Raw genomic sequence first — 15,191 nt, forward strand, 5'->3', positions numbered from 1 at the left:
CACAGCATAGACGTGCACGCCTGGCATGGTGCCGGGCTAGAGCGACTTGGATGAGGTAATGGCGGAACGTCGTGTTCTCCGATGAGTCACGCTTCTGTTCTGTCAGTGATAGTCACCGCAGACGAGTGTGGCGTCGGCGTGGAGAAAGGTCAAATCCGGCAGTAACTGTGGAGCGCCCTACCGCTAGACAACGCGGCATCATGGTTTGGGGCGCTATTGCGTATGATTCCACGTCACCTCTAGTGCGTATTCAAGGCACGTTAAATGCCCACCGCTACGTGCAGCATGTGCTGCAGCCGGTGGCACTCCCGTACCTTCAGGGGCTGCCCAATGCTCTGTTTCAGCAGGATAATGCCCGCCCACACACTGCTCGCATCTCCCAACAGGCTCTACGAGGTGTACAGATGCTTCCGTGGCCAGCGTGCTCTCCGGATCTCTCACCAATCGAACACGTGTGGGATCTCATTGGACGCCGTTTGCAAACTCTGCCCTAGCCTCGTACGGACGACCAACTGTGGCAAATGGTTGACAGAGAATGGAGAACCATCCCTCAGGACACCATCCGCACTCTTATTGACTCTGTACCTCGACGTGTTTCTGCGTGCATCGCCGCTCGCGGTGGTCCTACATCCTACTGAGTCGATGCCGTGCGCATTGTGTAACCTGCATATCGGTTTGAAATAAACATCAATTATTCGTCCGTGCCGTCTCTGTTTTTTCCCCAACTCTCATCCCTTTCGAACCACTCCTCCTTGGTGTTGCATTGTCACTGTCAGTCAGTGTATATAAAACGTTAAGCATTCAAGTATAAATGCCATTATAATACCGTAGCGAAGCACGGTTATCTTGCTAGTTACCGTATATTTCAGTTTATTTTTCGTTTTCTTTCTGCCAAGATACTTCGGCTAGTTGATCTTCCTCAAAGAAGCGATTTCTGATCCACGAGATTATCTCAAGCAAAGGCAGAAAACATGGTCTGAGTGTGGATACTAGCAATTCCAAGTGTTCTCTGAAAACCGTAAAAGTAGTTAGTGGGACGTAAAGCAAATAACATTATTATTATTATTAATTCCAAGTGTCTCACAGTTACATTACCTATTGTCTACTGCCTTCTTATATCCGCTGCTAACTTGTCCTATCATTCGGCCAAATTAACAGTTACATATTCTGTATGTAACTTATACAACAGTCCCTAACTTTAGTATAATGATCTATGAATTGTGTGTGTACAATAAAATTCCACTATTGAAATACATACAACTTACATTACTATTGCGGACCCCTTGGATTATCGTCGACCGAACTCGATAGCTCCGGTCGCTTAAGTGCGGCCAGTATCCAGTATTCGGAAGATAGTGGGTTCGAGCCCCACTGTCGGCAGCCCTGAAGATGATTTTCCGTGGTTTCCCATTTTCACACCAGGCAAATGCTGGGGATGTACCTTTCCTTCACCCCCTCTAAGTGGCTTTTCCGAAAACGAAAAAATTACCTGTTCCTGTATTTTTAAAGAGCATTCCAAATACCACTTTACACGTCTGTAACATCTTCAGTATTTGAGATACGTGTATGCTTATAAAGATAATTCAACGCCTTCTTCACTTCTTATCAACCACCTCCCCTTCATTGGATTTTCCAAAAACAAAATAAGTACGTGTTTATTTTTAAAGGAGGTCACAAATACCAATTTTCACGTCTCCAAACTGTTAAGTTTTTGAGATATAGACATACTCATTTTAAAAATTAAAAACCCTCTTTCCACCCCCTTAGCGATGGAATATCCAAAAATCCTCCGTTGGTGAGCACCTACACTGTAATATAAATGTTACGAATAAAACTCCACCAGGCGAGTTGGCCGTGCGGTTAGGGGCGCACGGCTGTGAACTTACATCAGGGAGATAGTGGGTTCGAATCCTACTGTCGGCAGCCCTGAAGATAGTTTTCTGTTGTTTCCCATATTCACACCAGGCAAATGTTGGGGGCTCTACCTTAATTAACACCACGGCCGCTTCCTTCTAACTCCTAGCCCTTTCCTGTCCCATCGTTGCTGTAAGACCTATCTGTGTCGGTGCGACGTAAAGCCAATAGCAAAAAAAAAAATGAACATGTACAATAAATGGACATTGGACTTCTATGTAAATGCATATTTTGCTTGCCGATATGTAGACCTCCAAAACCGACAATGAAGTGTGTTTGAAGGCGAAACTGGATGAATAAGTAAGTTTAATAGTGGATATATATTCATATTTACGTAATTTGAGATAAGTGCACACGTTTAAAATTTCTGATTTATTGTGCATGTTTTCGACTTTTATTGTGCATGTTTTATCATGTTTTACAAGTAGTCTTCAAGAAAATGTAAAATAATTAATGGCGTGAACCCTTTCGCAAGGAAACGGTTCATAAGGACCTGGCACTTATCAAGACACACTTCCAAATCATACCAGAAAGAATCAAGAAGTTACAAACACGTGGGTAGCGTCTAGGACTACTGTCGACCAAAATATTATGTGCACTCGACTTTGGAGGTTGTGAAATAACCAACAGGCCCACTGAAAATAGTAGGTGATTTCCTTAACAATATGGAGAACGTGAAACGTAAAATGGATGGTATTCCAGAGAACCTCGGATATGTCCTTAAACGCAATCCGGGCTACGACATCATGGTAGCTATAAACAAATATTTAGCTGGCACTGTTAATGTGGATCTACTAGAATGTTTAACACCTACACTCGCTCCCGAATTCAAGTAATATCCTGTCACATCCGTAGATGTAGATAGATCATTCTCAGCATTGAAGCTAATTTTAGCATACGCCACAGATTTATACCAGAACTTGAAGAAGACTGTTGTACTATACTGCCTTGTCGATGCAACCACTCTTTTCTTTCATTGGCTGTTCGTTTCAGTTCCATGTAATTGTCACAACCTTACCTCTTCTTGATTTTGTCCAAATACTTCATCCTAGGTCTTCCTCTCCCTTTTGAAAGTATTGTGTCTGATGACATGTCCAAAAAATTTTATTTTCCTGTTTTCCATTTCGTTTAAAAATCTTCTCTCTTCTTTAACTTCCCTTAAGACTTCCAGGTTGGTTTTTCTTTCCGTCCAGTTCGTTCTGGTCATTTTCCACCATATCCACATTTCAACAGCTTCAAGTCGATTCCTTTTTAATTTACCCAGAGTCCAACTCTCACTTCCATACTGAAGTGATCTCCATACAAATGATTTTGCAAAGGATCTTCTGACATCTATATTCATGTGTGCTGGATAAAATGTTTTTTCTTACTCATAAATGCCTGTTTTGCCAATGCTATTCTTCTCTTTACTTCTAGGAAGCATCTATTATCTTCTGTTATCATACTATCAAGATAACAGAATTGTTTCACCTGATCAATTCTGACGACATCAATTTTTATATTGGTTTTAATTTCTGCCATATTTTTCTGTGCTACCATTACTTTCGTTTTCCGTTTGTTTACTTTTAACTTCCATAGTTTAAGAGTGCCTGAGAGGACTTTCAGCATTCTATTCATTTCTTTTTCTGATGAGAGTCTGCAGTGTGAAATGAAAGAGGAATGTGTGTTTACGCGTGTTTCTTCACGTTTGTGGTTTTTTTTCTTTTCACAGTTTTCTTACAACATTACTAATTGATTTATCATGTGTATTGAATTACACACTGTGCCCTTATCTAGGAGACGTGTGTATTGTTTTAACAGTGAACAAAGGTACATTGACACGTCTCACACACACAGATTGTTTGTTCTAGTGGAACAGCTGCAGCTGTAAGTAATGTGATTTTTTTTTTATTTAGCTCATTTGATGATGATAACTTTATGTGTTGGTGTGGGTTTATCGCGCGAGTGTAGTAAAGAAATGTTACGTTTGCATTTCATGCGAGTGTTTAATGCATATTTCACCACTTTTTGCAGCATAGTTGCATGCTTATATACAACGTATACATCGTATGTCTAATAATAAATAATATACATTATTAGGTTGAAAATAACGGAGCAACCTCTGTTTTGACACAGGAACGGAAGTTGGAAACATCTCAACAAATAGCTGTAGTTAATGTTGGAGTTCAGCCAAGCATCTCTCAGTTCAGTGTAGGACAATCGTCCCGACGTGTTACGTGGCGGCACTGACTTCACGTATGTGCGGGTGTAGTGTTTCGAACCGGGATGGATAGGCCTTGTGTAAGCGAGCCCCAACCATGTGACATATCAGTGTATCAAGAGTGAAATATTACCCAGTACTTCCAACGAATATGTGGAATTGTGTAGGTAAGTTTCCTATTTGAAACTGAGTAGTGTCGATCGTCTACGAGGAGAGTGGTAGCTACCTCAAATTCTCAATGAGGTTTCTACGCAGTAATCAAGTTGGCGGGTTCGATCTCTGCTCAATCCGGTGACATTTAAAGGTGCTCTAATAGGCAAGCCTCATGTCGGTAGATTTTTTCCATCTCCGCGAGGGTCTTCTAGGAACCACGTGCCAGATTCATTGCTTCATCCTTTGTTGCTCCTTCGTCCTCCTCCAATACTCCTTCTTCTTCTCACTACGTTTCCTTTTACTCTATTGCCATTTTGAGCCTGTTTTCTTTCCCTACCGACCTTGGAATCCTTCCATTTTTAACACTTTAATGCTAAAATTCTCTCTCTCTCTCTCTCTCTGTTTCTTCTCCTTCATCTATATTGCTCCTTTCCAAATCTTTCTTTACTTCGTGAATCCAGGTTATTGTTGATTTCTTGCTCCAAAAAAGATATTTGAAAATCTCTTTGGTTAACCTGTTGTCATCCATTCTGTATGAATGTCCAAAACATATCAATCGCCTCTTCCATATTGTTTCTGTTATGTTTTCTATGTTCCGATTATATTTCGTCATTACTTCTTGATTTCGGGAGTTCTGCAGTTCTTAGCGGACCGGGTATTTTCCGTATAATTCTTCTTTCCAGTACTTATAATTTACTCAGATTGTAATTCACTACTAGACCTTCACTCGCGTATAGGCATTCCGGTTCGACTACTGTGTTGTATGTTGAGGTTTTTAGATAAACACTTTTTGTTATACAGTATGCACTTTCCATCTTGTGTATCCTTTCTTCTTGAGCGGATATTTTAAAACCGTTTTCTTGAATATTGTTACTCCCAAATATTTGAATTCCTTTACATTCCTTCTTCGACAAAATCTGTTGTTAGAAAATATGGAGCAATTTTTATAGGCCTATTTGTCATACAAGTTTTGTTTTCTTCAGAAATTATTAAACCCGTTCTGTTGGCTATCGCTTCTAAGAGATTGACCTGTATTGCTGCATTTTCCGGATTTTCCGACATATTAATTAATTAATTAATTAATTAATTAATTTATTTATTTATTTATTTATTTATTTATTTATTTATTTATTTATTTATTTATTTATTTATTTGATCATGTACACTGCGCTACGGCAGCCGTCTCAGACGAACTCATGTCGCGCGCGGTCGCCCTGCTTTAAGTGTGTATACAATCTTATATGAAATCTAACCTTATAAAGATGCTGGATGTGTCGTCCTTCCTGGGTTATACAGGCATTGTATCTGGTAACCACATTCCGGCTGACGAGAGTGAGTTTGCCATTGCAAATTTCTAATTTCATTACGACAGTTATAACCATTAAGATTAAACCAGGCCTCATCCGAAAGAACCCAAGCTGCGGGTCGAATAAACGATCATTGAATGACGCAAGATATCACTCACAATATCTCACTCTTGTGGTTCGATCAGCAGGTTTTAAACTATGTTAAAACTGTTCTTGTGCACGCATGTTTTTTTTTTTATTGAGCACTGAGCCAGTAGATTCAAATTTATTTACAATTATGTGAATCTGTGCGCTTGAAGGTGGCACTTCACCAGGAAATAGCTGAACAAAATGCACCGCGTACCCGTCGAGCCGACTCGTACTTAAAATAACCTTTACATTCGAAAATAACTCGGTCACCGTGTTAACAGCTGAGATTCAGACTAGCGACTGCTAGGTCGAACATGTGTACGCTCCTTGCAAGCTGCTTTACGTCGCACCGACACAGATAGGTCTTATGGCGACGATGGGATAGAAAAGGGCTAAGAGTGGGAAGGAAGCGGCCGTGGCCTTAATTAAGGTACAGTCCCAGCATGTGCCTGGTGTGAAAATGGGAAACCACGGAAAAACTATCTTCAGCGCTGTTGACTGTGGGATTCGAATACACTGACTCCCAAATGCAAGCTTACAGCTCCGCGACTCAAAACTCATGGCCATCTCGCTCGGTGGTTCTTTGATATACTGTATCAGCAAATCTACGGACACTAACCCAGCCGGGGTTCGATCTCCTGCTCATGAGGTTAGGATGTATGTTTGTATGTATTTAGGAAAAGTGAGTTCAATTAAAATTCATTCATCATGTTAGACTGTTTTACAGACAGCTGACCCCTAGTTGTACCGGTGTAAAGTTGTAATGAGGTGGAGTATGGCTTTTAGTGCCGGGAGTGTCCGAGGACATGTTCGGCTCACCAGGTGCAGATCTTTTGATTTGACTCCCGTAGGCGACCTGCGAGTGGTGATGAGGATGAAATGATAATGAAGACGACACATACACCCAGCCCCCGTGCCAGCGAAATTAACCGATGATGGTCAAAATTTCCGACCCTGCCGGGACCCCTGTGTCTAAAGGCCAGCACGCTAACCATTTAGCTATGGAGCCGGACTGAAAAGTTGTAACATCATATTACAACCTTCACCACCATTCCCGAACATGTCCCTTATTACAGGCACCTCCATCAAGCACATCAAGAAAATCACAATGTTTTTTGTTTTCTCTTTTTTCAGTTGTGACGGTAAAATATAAAGTCCTTGGCCGAAGCGTCCGACATTGACCTACCCACGAAAAAACATCGGTTCGGTCTCTTGAAGATGGGCAAGAATTGATACCAGGTTCGAATCGCGGTGCTTGGCTTTTACTTTAATTAAGGCCACGGCCACATCCTTCCCACTCCTATCGCGCCATAAGACCCTGTGTCGGTGCAGTGTGTAACATATTGTAAAATTATCGAATCGTGGCTCTGACAATTGTTACTATACTGGAATGACTAGAATGAAACACACAAGAGCAGAGATCGTTATCAGACAATAATAATAATAATAATAATAATAATAATAATAATAATAATAATAATAATAATAATAATAATAATAATAATAATAATAATAATAATAATAATAATAATAATAATAATAATATCGCTTTTCCCACATCTGAGGGTTCGAGGGTGCGAACTGTGTTGCACATGTGGATTTAGGTCTGTTTAACGGCCGGATGCCCTTCCTGACGCCAGCACTATGTGGAGGGATATATTCACTATTGCGTGTTCCTCTGGTGGTTTTATAGTGTAGTGTGTTGTCTGAATATGAAGAGGAGAGTGTTAGGACTAACACAAGCACACAGTCTCCGAACCAGAAAAATTAATTAGACGCAATTAAAATCCCCGACACCCTGAAGCGAAGGCTCAACGCCGACCATTCAGTCAAGGAGCCGAATAATAATAATAATAATAATAATAATAATAATAATAATAATAATAATAATAATAATAATAATAATAATAATAATAATAATATGTGCCCTACAGGGCCCTGTGGTTCCGGCCAGGCGAATACCGGTCTCGAACCCAGAGCACAGTAGTGAAAAAACTCCCACAATCGTGAGCTTGTGCACATAGTCTTACCTGAACACATATCCTCGCTCAGCAACTCAGTCACGCACATCTCAGGGATACAATGGAAACAAATGGGGAAATTACGATAAACCACAGGATATGTGACATATCAGGTAAGAATAATCTAAAATAAAAATGAACAAAATACGAGAAACCAAGCTGCATTCATAAAATAACGTGATGAATTTATTACAAAAATTTAAATCCAAAATCATATATACAAAGAGTTTGAATATCTGATATATTCCAGTATGATATCGCTGGGGACCTCCTCGTCACAAAACCATCGGTCTGCCGGGCTGGAACAAGGGTGGAACAACAGAATAAGTCGAAATAGGAAGATAAGAGAACTATCTGGGCAAAAGGAAAAATCAAAAGGCAATCTCCCGTGCGTAAAAAAATGTTGCGTCACATGACCTCAAACCCATACTCTTCCGTAATCAAAGCTTTACAGTACAAGACCTGGACTGGATGAAAGCTCACAGTCCAACATAACTGAGGTACACACACTTATCAATAAACCCATAAATATCCCGGCTCCAACAATACGTGGCGAAATAAACATGTGGCGAGATTAAGTAGACAAGAAACTATAAACCAAACAAACGAACTGCGGTCTTACCAGGCCGCTATAGGCAAGGTACAAGCCGAGGGCGACTCCCCCTTAAGCACTTGAAAACAAAACAAACACGCAGACAGAGACAAAATCTTCCCGTCAATGACGTCACACTCAACTGCCCTGCCTCGCACAAGTCACATGGCTAAGTATTTTTCCCCGCCATCCTACACTACACACAGCTGTTCAACTACAGGGACCTCTTACCCCCTTACATAAGCACACATCTAACCTTTTAGTGCTGACATTATCTCATCATCTCATATCTGCCTCCATAGGGCTTTTCATCATGACACCTGGGTTCAATTCCCTTGCACTACCAAAATTATTCATCATATCAACAGCACTCAGTCATATAACTCTCATATACTTTGCCTCCCTAGGGCTTTTCATCATGACAGCTGGGTTCAATTCCCTGGCACTACCAAAATTATTCATCATCTCAACAGCACTCAGTCATATAACGTTCATGCGTGCGATTAGCTCTCTCTACCGTGCATAAGAAGCACTAGCACCATGTCTAACACCTCCAGCCATGCCAACCTGTGCAAGTCAAGGAATCTGTCTCCAGTATGAAAAATAAAAAAATCCTCTGCTTCTGAAATCCCGTATCTGGCAAAAAGACCTAGCTAACGTGACCAATGCATAAAAGATGCCACGAACAGAAACAAACATAATACAAGGTGAAAATATGAAAATTTACAACCATATCTACCGTCCAGAGTTCGAGGTCTGTGCATACCTATCCTATACAAACCATTATTTACATAACTGTCGTGGCTGACGCCACCTTGAATTTTAATTATAATCTAGCCCATGCTAATAATTAATTGGATCTGTCTGACCTGGGAGTACCGATGACATTGTGAGGCGGCTCTCTATGGAACCCAGGAGCTTATCGCATGGTGACAGATGACATTGCCATCTGCAAAGTTATGTAGATCGCTGGATCCATGCTGGCTGGTGAATGATTCTTCGACAGCTTCCGTGAAGGTGGTCCAGTCTCTTCCGGTATTGTGGTGAGCTCCGCCTTCCTGGAGTCCCCGCGTCGATGCTCGGTTGTCTCGATAGCTGCTCCGTTGCGACAGCTTGATGTTCTTCTCTCTCGTTCTCTGCGACGTTTCTCACGTTGTATACGTGAAGGGAAACTGTAAAAGAGACATAAGTTACCAAGAGTTCTGCTACACAGTCAGTCTCCACTCACGCCCCTTTCACACGTTTTCAAGCTCCGTTTAGAACGACGTCAAGTACACCCATCATTCACATTTTCACATGTTGTGCCTAGATTCAGTCTTTCAATAACAGAAATATTTTTCCAAACGGCCAGAAATCATCTGAGCTATAATAATATTACGAACCTCGTTTCTAATACTTGGCCCTAAAAGCTATACGAATTACAAGCGAGATAGTGGAGTTATTGGCAGTACATTCCCATGACAGGCAAACAAACACATGTCGTCTGAAAGATTCAACTTGATTATGCAGATTATTTACTTACTTCTATTCCCTGGTAGGTTGTGCTGGATGTTAACAGCTCGCCGCTTAGATCTGATTCACGATGTCCTCCTGGAGTAGTATCACACCGTCGCAGTCGCGAGACAGTCAAAGAGTGCGGTCTCGAGTGCTCTACCGCTGCATATTTATAACACGTCTCGCGCGCCCAAGCTAAGGATTTCCCCGCGATATACTCCCTCCGGCGGTCTCCTTGTAAGAAGCGCGCTAAGTACTTATCTCGCATATGCACTTTGAGTTATGCCCATGTCGCATATCAAAATTTTGCTCATTTTACGGAGGTTGCAATTTTCTTCTCAGATTAAATGCATTTCTTCTGTGCTTTTAGATATAAATTAATTTCCTTTTCGCTCCAAATCTTTGTTGACACGCCACCTTTTGTAAAGGGTTTAGCGTCCTGCGTCTAAATTAACGCGCTTGGCTTGGGGTCATAAATTTGTCTTATGAGATTCCAGAGATTTCCTAATTATTTAGCTGTTCCATTCCCACGAGCACTGCACCACTCAACTTCTCCCAGGCAATAAATTAAAATCAAAGGATCCCTAAGGTTCTTCAGGGTGGTCTTCATTGTCCGTGATACCACAGGCTAAAATCATTCCTCTATAACAATGACCGATAGGGTTCAAATAATAATAATAATAATAATAATAATAATAATAATAATAATAATAATAATAATAATAATAATAATAATAATAATAATAATAATGTCCGGCTCCTTGGCTAAATGGTTAGCATGCTGGCCTTTGGCCACAGGAGTCCCGGGTTCGATTCCCGGTGGGGTCGGGAATTTTAACCATACTTGGTTAATTTCGCTGACACGGGGCTGGGTGTATGTGTCGTCTTCATCATCGTTTCATCCTCATGACGACGCGCAGTTTGCCTACGGGCGTCATATCAAAAGACCTGCATCTGGCGAGCCGAAATTGTCCTCGGACACTCCCGGCACTGAAAGCCATACGCCATTTCATTTTCAATGTATGTTGTATGTTGGATATTCAGCCCGAAGGCTGGTTTGATCCTCTGCAGCTCCGCCAACAGCTGTCATAAATAGCCTAGGCGTCACTGAAGAGGCGTATTAGGGAAATGAGGAGTGAGGTGGTTTCCCGTTGGTTTCCTCACCGAGACAGCAGTTGCTATTACATATCAGTCTGCCAAGCCCACTGAAATGTATGCACCAACCGACCCTATGAGCGATATTTTCACACCATTCATAGCAGGGACTGGCTGCGTAAGGAATGGTATTCCTAGCATCACTCATACCTCAGTCACTTACATATTGCCAAAGCCAAGGATGAGACTGAGACAGGTCAATGAAAGTAACAAATTTGATATAGCCCATACCAGAAGGCATAGTACACTGTAAACACTACATCTCGCCAGCAAAGGCATTCATTTGCAATAATAATAATAATAATAATAATAATAATAATAATAATAATAATAATAATAATAATAATAATAATAATAATAATAATAATAATAATAATAATAATAATAAAAGACAAAGATGAATATAGACGTCAGCATGACCATGAGCTGTATACTCATGTCCATAAGATCTCTGGTGTCATGCGGAGAAGGAGAATTGCATTTTTATGGCCACTTGCTAAGAATGAAATCCGCGCGATTATCGAACCAAACCTTTTGCTATTTTAAAGATAAGAAGACACAGCCAACTTGGTTCAGGGAGGTGGAAAGGGACCTACAGGAGATCGGGATCACTATTAAGGATACACAAGAACGCAACCCACTCAGGAGGAAACTAAAAGACCACCAGGGTTTTCAAGAAAGGCCAAAGTTGAAGACGGCCGGGCTGAGTGGCTCAGACAGTTGAGGCGCTGGCCTTCTGACCCCAACTTGGCAGGTTCGATCCTGGCTCAGTCCGGTGGTATTTGAAGGTGCTCAAATACGTCAGCCTCGTGTCGGTAGATTTACTGGGACGTAAAAGAACTCCTGTTGGACTAAATTCCGGCACTTCGGCGTCTCCGTAAACGTCAAAGGAGTTAATGGGACGTAAAACAAATAACATTATTATTATTATTAAAGTTGAAGACGGGAAAGACGTGGACGGAGGAAAGCAACGAGCAACACCGGGCAGGGATCAATGTTCACAGAAGATAGCTGAAATACCGTGGTCCTTAGAAGGCCGATACGAAAAACGAAAGAAGAAGAAGAAGAATAAATGTCCACCACTCTGGTGTAGTGGTTAGTGTGATTTGCTGCCACCCCCCGGAGGTCCGGGTTCTATTCTCGGCTCTGCAACGAAATTTAAAAAGTGGTACGAGGTAGTCTCAGCCTCGGGAGGTCAACTGAATAGACGGGGCTAGATTCTCACCTCAGCCATCCTCGAAATGGTTTTCCATGCTTTCCCACTTCTCCTCGAGTTGGTACCTTACTTAAGGCCACGACCGTTTCCTTCCCTCTTCCTTGTTCATCCCTTCCAACCTTCCCATCCCCCACAATGCCCCTGCTCAGCACAGCTTGTAATGACGTCTTGGTGAGGTACTGGTCCTTCTTCCCAGTTCTATCACCGACCAAATGTCTAACGCTCCAGGACACTGCACTTGAGGCGGTAAACTGACTAAGTAAAATAATAATAATAATAATAATAATAATAATAATAATAATAATAATAATAATAATAATAATAATAATAATAATAATAATAATAATAATAATAACGAATTTTCAATTGGTATAGATTTTTAAGTGACACCGGGTAGTCGGAGTTTTGTCCCGAAGGAGTTCTTTAACGACTCCGAAGGTGGTCATACGGAGTTGTCACAATGAAACAGTCTCAAAGGCCAATGACCCAAGCTAGAATCGAACTCAGTGTCTTGGATACAGAAGAACAACGATTGACCACTCAACTGAGTTAATAGGTTATCACTGGGCGAGTTAGCGGTGCGGTTAGGGGGCGCGCAGCTGTGAGCTTGCATCCGGGAGGTAGTGGGTTCGAATCCCACTGTCGGCAGCCCTGAAGATGTTTTTCCGTGGTTTCCCATTTTCATACCGGACAAATGCTGGGGCTGTACCTTAATTAATGGCACGGCCGGAACCTTCCTTCCTAGCCCTTTCCTATCCCATCGTCGCCATAAGTCCTATCTATGTAGGTGCGACGTAAAGTCACTAGCAACAAAAAAATAGGTTATCAGACAGTATCCACTCATAGGTTCAAGTGTGAGAGACTGGTGTTAAAAATCATGTGTATCAGTTGTACCAGCCCCTCGGTCTAGGGACAGCGTGGCTGCCAGTTTCTCATTTTCTATAATACCTAATTTGTCACTATTCTTTGTTTTTGCGGTAACAAATTGTGGTTATTTTGTAAAAATATGGCATGAAAGCATAGCATAAGTTATCACACTATTTTATTTGATTCGTTGCCTGACCATTAACAGTTAAATTATTCTAGTAAAAACAAATCATTCTCCATCATCAGTTGGGGAATAAAGCGAAATGCTTTTCAGTCAGTCTCACATAAATCCGGAGTATTTCGATTTGAGCGCCCATGATATGATTGATCATTTGAGAATTATTTAGCAGCACCGGGCGAGTTGGCCGTGCGGTTATGGGCGCGCGGCTGTGATCTTGCATCCGGGAGATAGTGGGTTCGAACCCCACTGTTGGCAGCCCTGAAAATGGTTTTCCGTGGTTTCCCATTTTCACACCAGGCAAATGCTGGGGCTGTACCTTAATGAAGGCCACGGACGCTTCCTCCCCACTCCTAGGCCTTTCCTATCCCATCGTCGCCATAAGACCTATTTGCGTCGGTGCGACGTAAAACAAATAGCATATATATATAGCACGGTGTGTTGAATGCTTATGTGACACAAATGTTATGCTTTTATCTTTGTGATTCCAGTTCCACCTGTTATGAAGAAAGAAAGCATGATACATTAAAAAAAATATTAAAATGTTCTATATTTCTGCGTATTGAGATCGCAGATTTTCGTGAAAGTGATATTTGCTGTAAGAGCATTTCTGCGTATTCTAGTTATTATTACGTAATGGCTACTCATTTACAAAGAAGAACGTTCCCTTCATTTCACACTTCGTTGCATTTATCGTTGTGGGCCGATGACATACTGTTCGATCCCTTAAAACAACGATCACCAGTTTTATCGCTGTGTTTTATTGGGAATGCATCAAATGAAAGCTGGTCGTGTTTTCTCACAGGGCCCCAGTACTGCAGAGTAGGCCTACATGTAGGGCAGTTTCGAGCAGCCATTATGTGCACGAGGCACAGTATTACTCTCCCATGCTCGTAATTTCTCAAATGGGGCAGTGATTTACTGCCTAAAGTACAATATGTTATGATTTTATGACGCAAGAAGCCTGAAAGCCGTTTGAAACACATGCAAGCAAAATTTCTGTGTTGTGTTCACTTCATCGTTGGGACATACAGTGGCCCAAAAAGTTTTGGTCTGCTCATAGCCGTGGTATGAACGGAACAGTGTAGTACAAATAATGGCACATATAGTGGAATTACACTTATGTAGATATGTAGGACAGTCAAGTACATCAGTAGTTTGAATATGGAGCCAAAGAGATTCACGTCGTTTGCAAACGGACTAGTAATGCAACAGCGTGCGTCATTTCACGCCAAACAAGCACTTGACTAGTAAACAATATCATCGTGACATCGTACTGCCTGCCGCAACTCGGGCTCATTATGTCTGTGCTGACACGTTGGAAAGTAATATTCAGCACTGTTTCTGCGTTCAGTTAGCCATGGGAAGGAGCATGAGAGAAACAACCGTGGACGAAAGGAGGATTGCAGTGCGACTATTTCAAAAACGGTAATTCTTTCAAGGACATAAGTGAAATTATTGGAAGAGCTGTTACAACTGTTAAAAATATTGTGAACAGGTACAAAAGAAGAAAGGCAATGGAAAATAGATCAAGAAGTGACCGCCTCTCGAAGTCATCAGTACAAGACAATCGGCAAACTGTGTGCAAAATGGCACCAAATCCTCAGCTAAGTGCGCCGAAGATAGCAACTACGTTACAACAAGATGTAGAAGTGCAAGCGTCATCTGAAACCATCCGAAATGTGCTACACGAAAGAGGATATGCGGGCAGAACAGCCCGTAGAAAGCCGTGCATCAGTAAGGCTAAGAGGAAGAAGAGATTTGCGTACGCTAAAGAGCACAGAAATTACAGCTACGAGGATTGGAAGACATTCGTTTTTACCGATAAGAGTAAATTTACCCTCTTCAGGTCAGACAGACGAGTGACTGTGTGGAGAAAAACGAACTCTGAACTTGAAGAGAAGAACCTGACAGCTACTGTGAAACATGGAGGTGGTTCCCTGATGATGCGGGGTTGCATGAGTG

General features: G+C 41.6%; 1 protein-coding gene across 7 annotated transcripts in view; it reads left to right on the forward strand.

Annotated features, from left to right (window-relative positions):
• The first annotated feature begins 4,106 nt into the window (after positions 1-4,106).
• LOC136863383 (solute carrier family 2, facilitated glucose transporter member 5) overlaps positions 4,107-15,191 on the forward strand; it is a 437,285-nt gene continuing 426,200 nt past the window's right edge. For 3 of the 7 annotated variants that reach the window (XM_067139788.2, XM_067139789.2, XM_067139787.2), the window contains exon 1: positions 4,107-4,281. Coding sequence is in view for 1 of the 7 variants with exons in the window: in XM_068226416.1 (XP_068082517.1) it covers positions 4,266-4,277 (12 nt within the window). In the remaining 6 variants the exon portion in view is untranslated. The remainder of the gene's footprint in view (positions 4,282-15,191) is intronic. The other 4 variants (XM_067139790.2, XM_068226416.1, XM_067139794.2 and 1 more) reach the window with 3 other exon arrangements.

This window comes from Anabrus simplex, chromosome 2, assembly GCF_040414725.1.
Source record: "Anabrus simplex isolate iqAnaSimp1 chromosome 2, ASM4041472v1, whole genome shotgun sequence".
In the NCBI taxonomy this organism is placed as follows: Eukaryota; Metazoa; Arthropoda; class Insecta; order Orthoptera; family Tettigoniidae; genus Anabrus; species Anabrus simplex.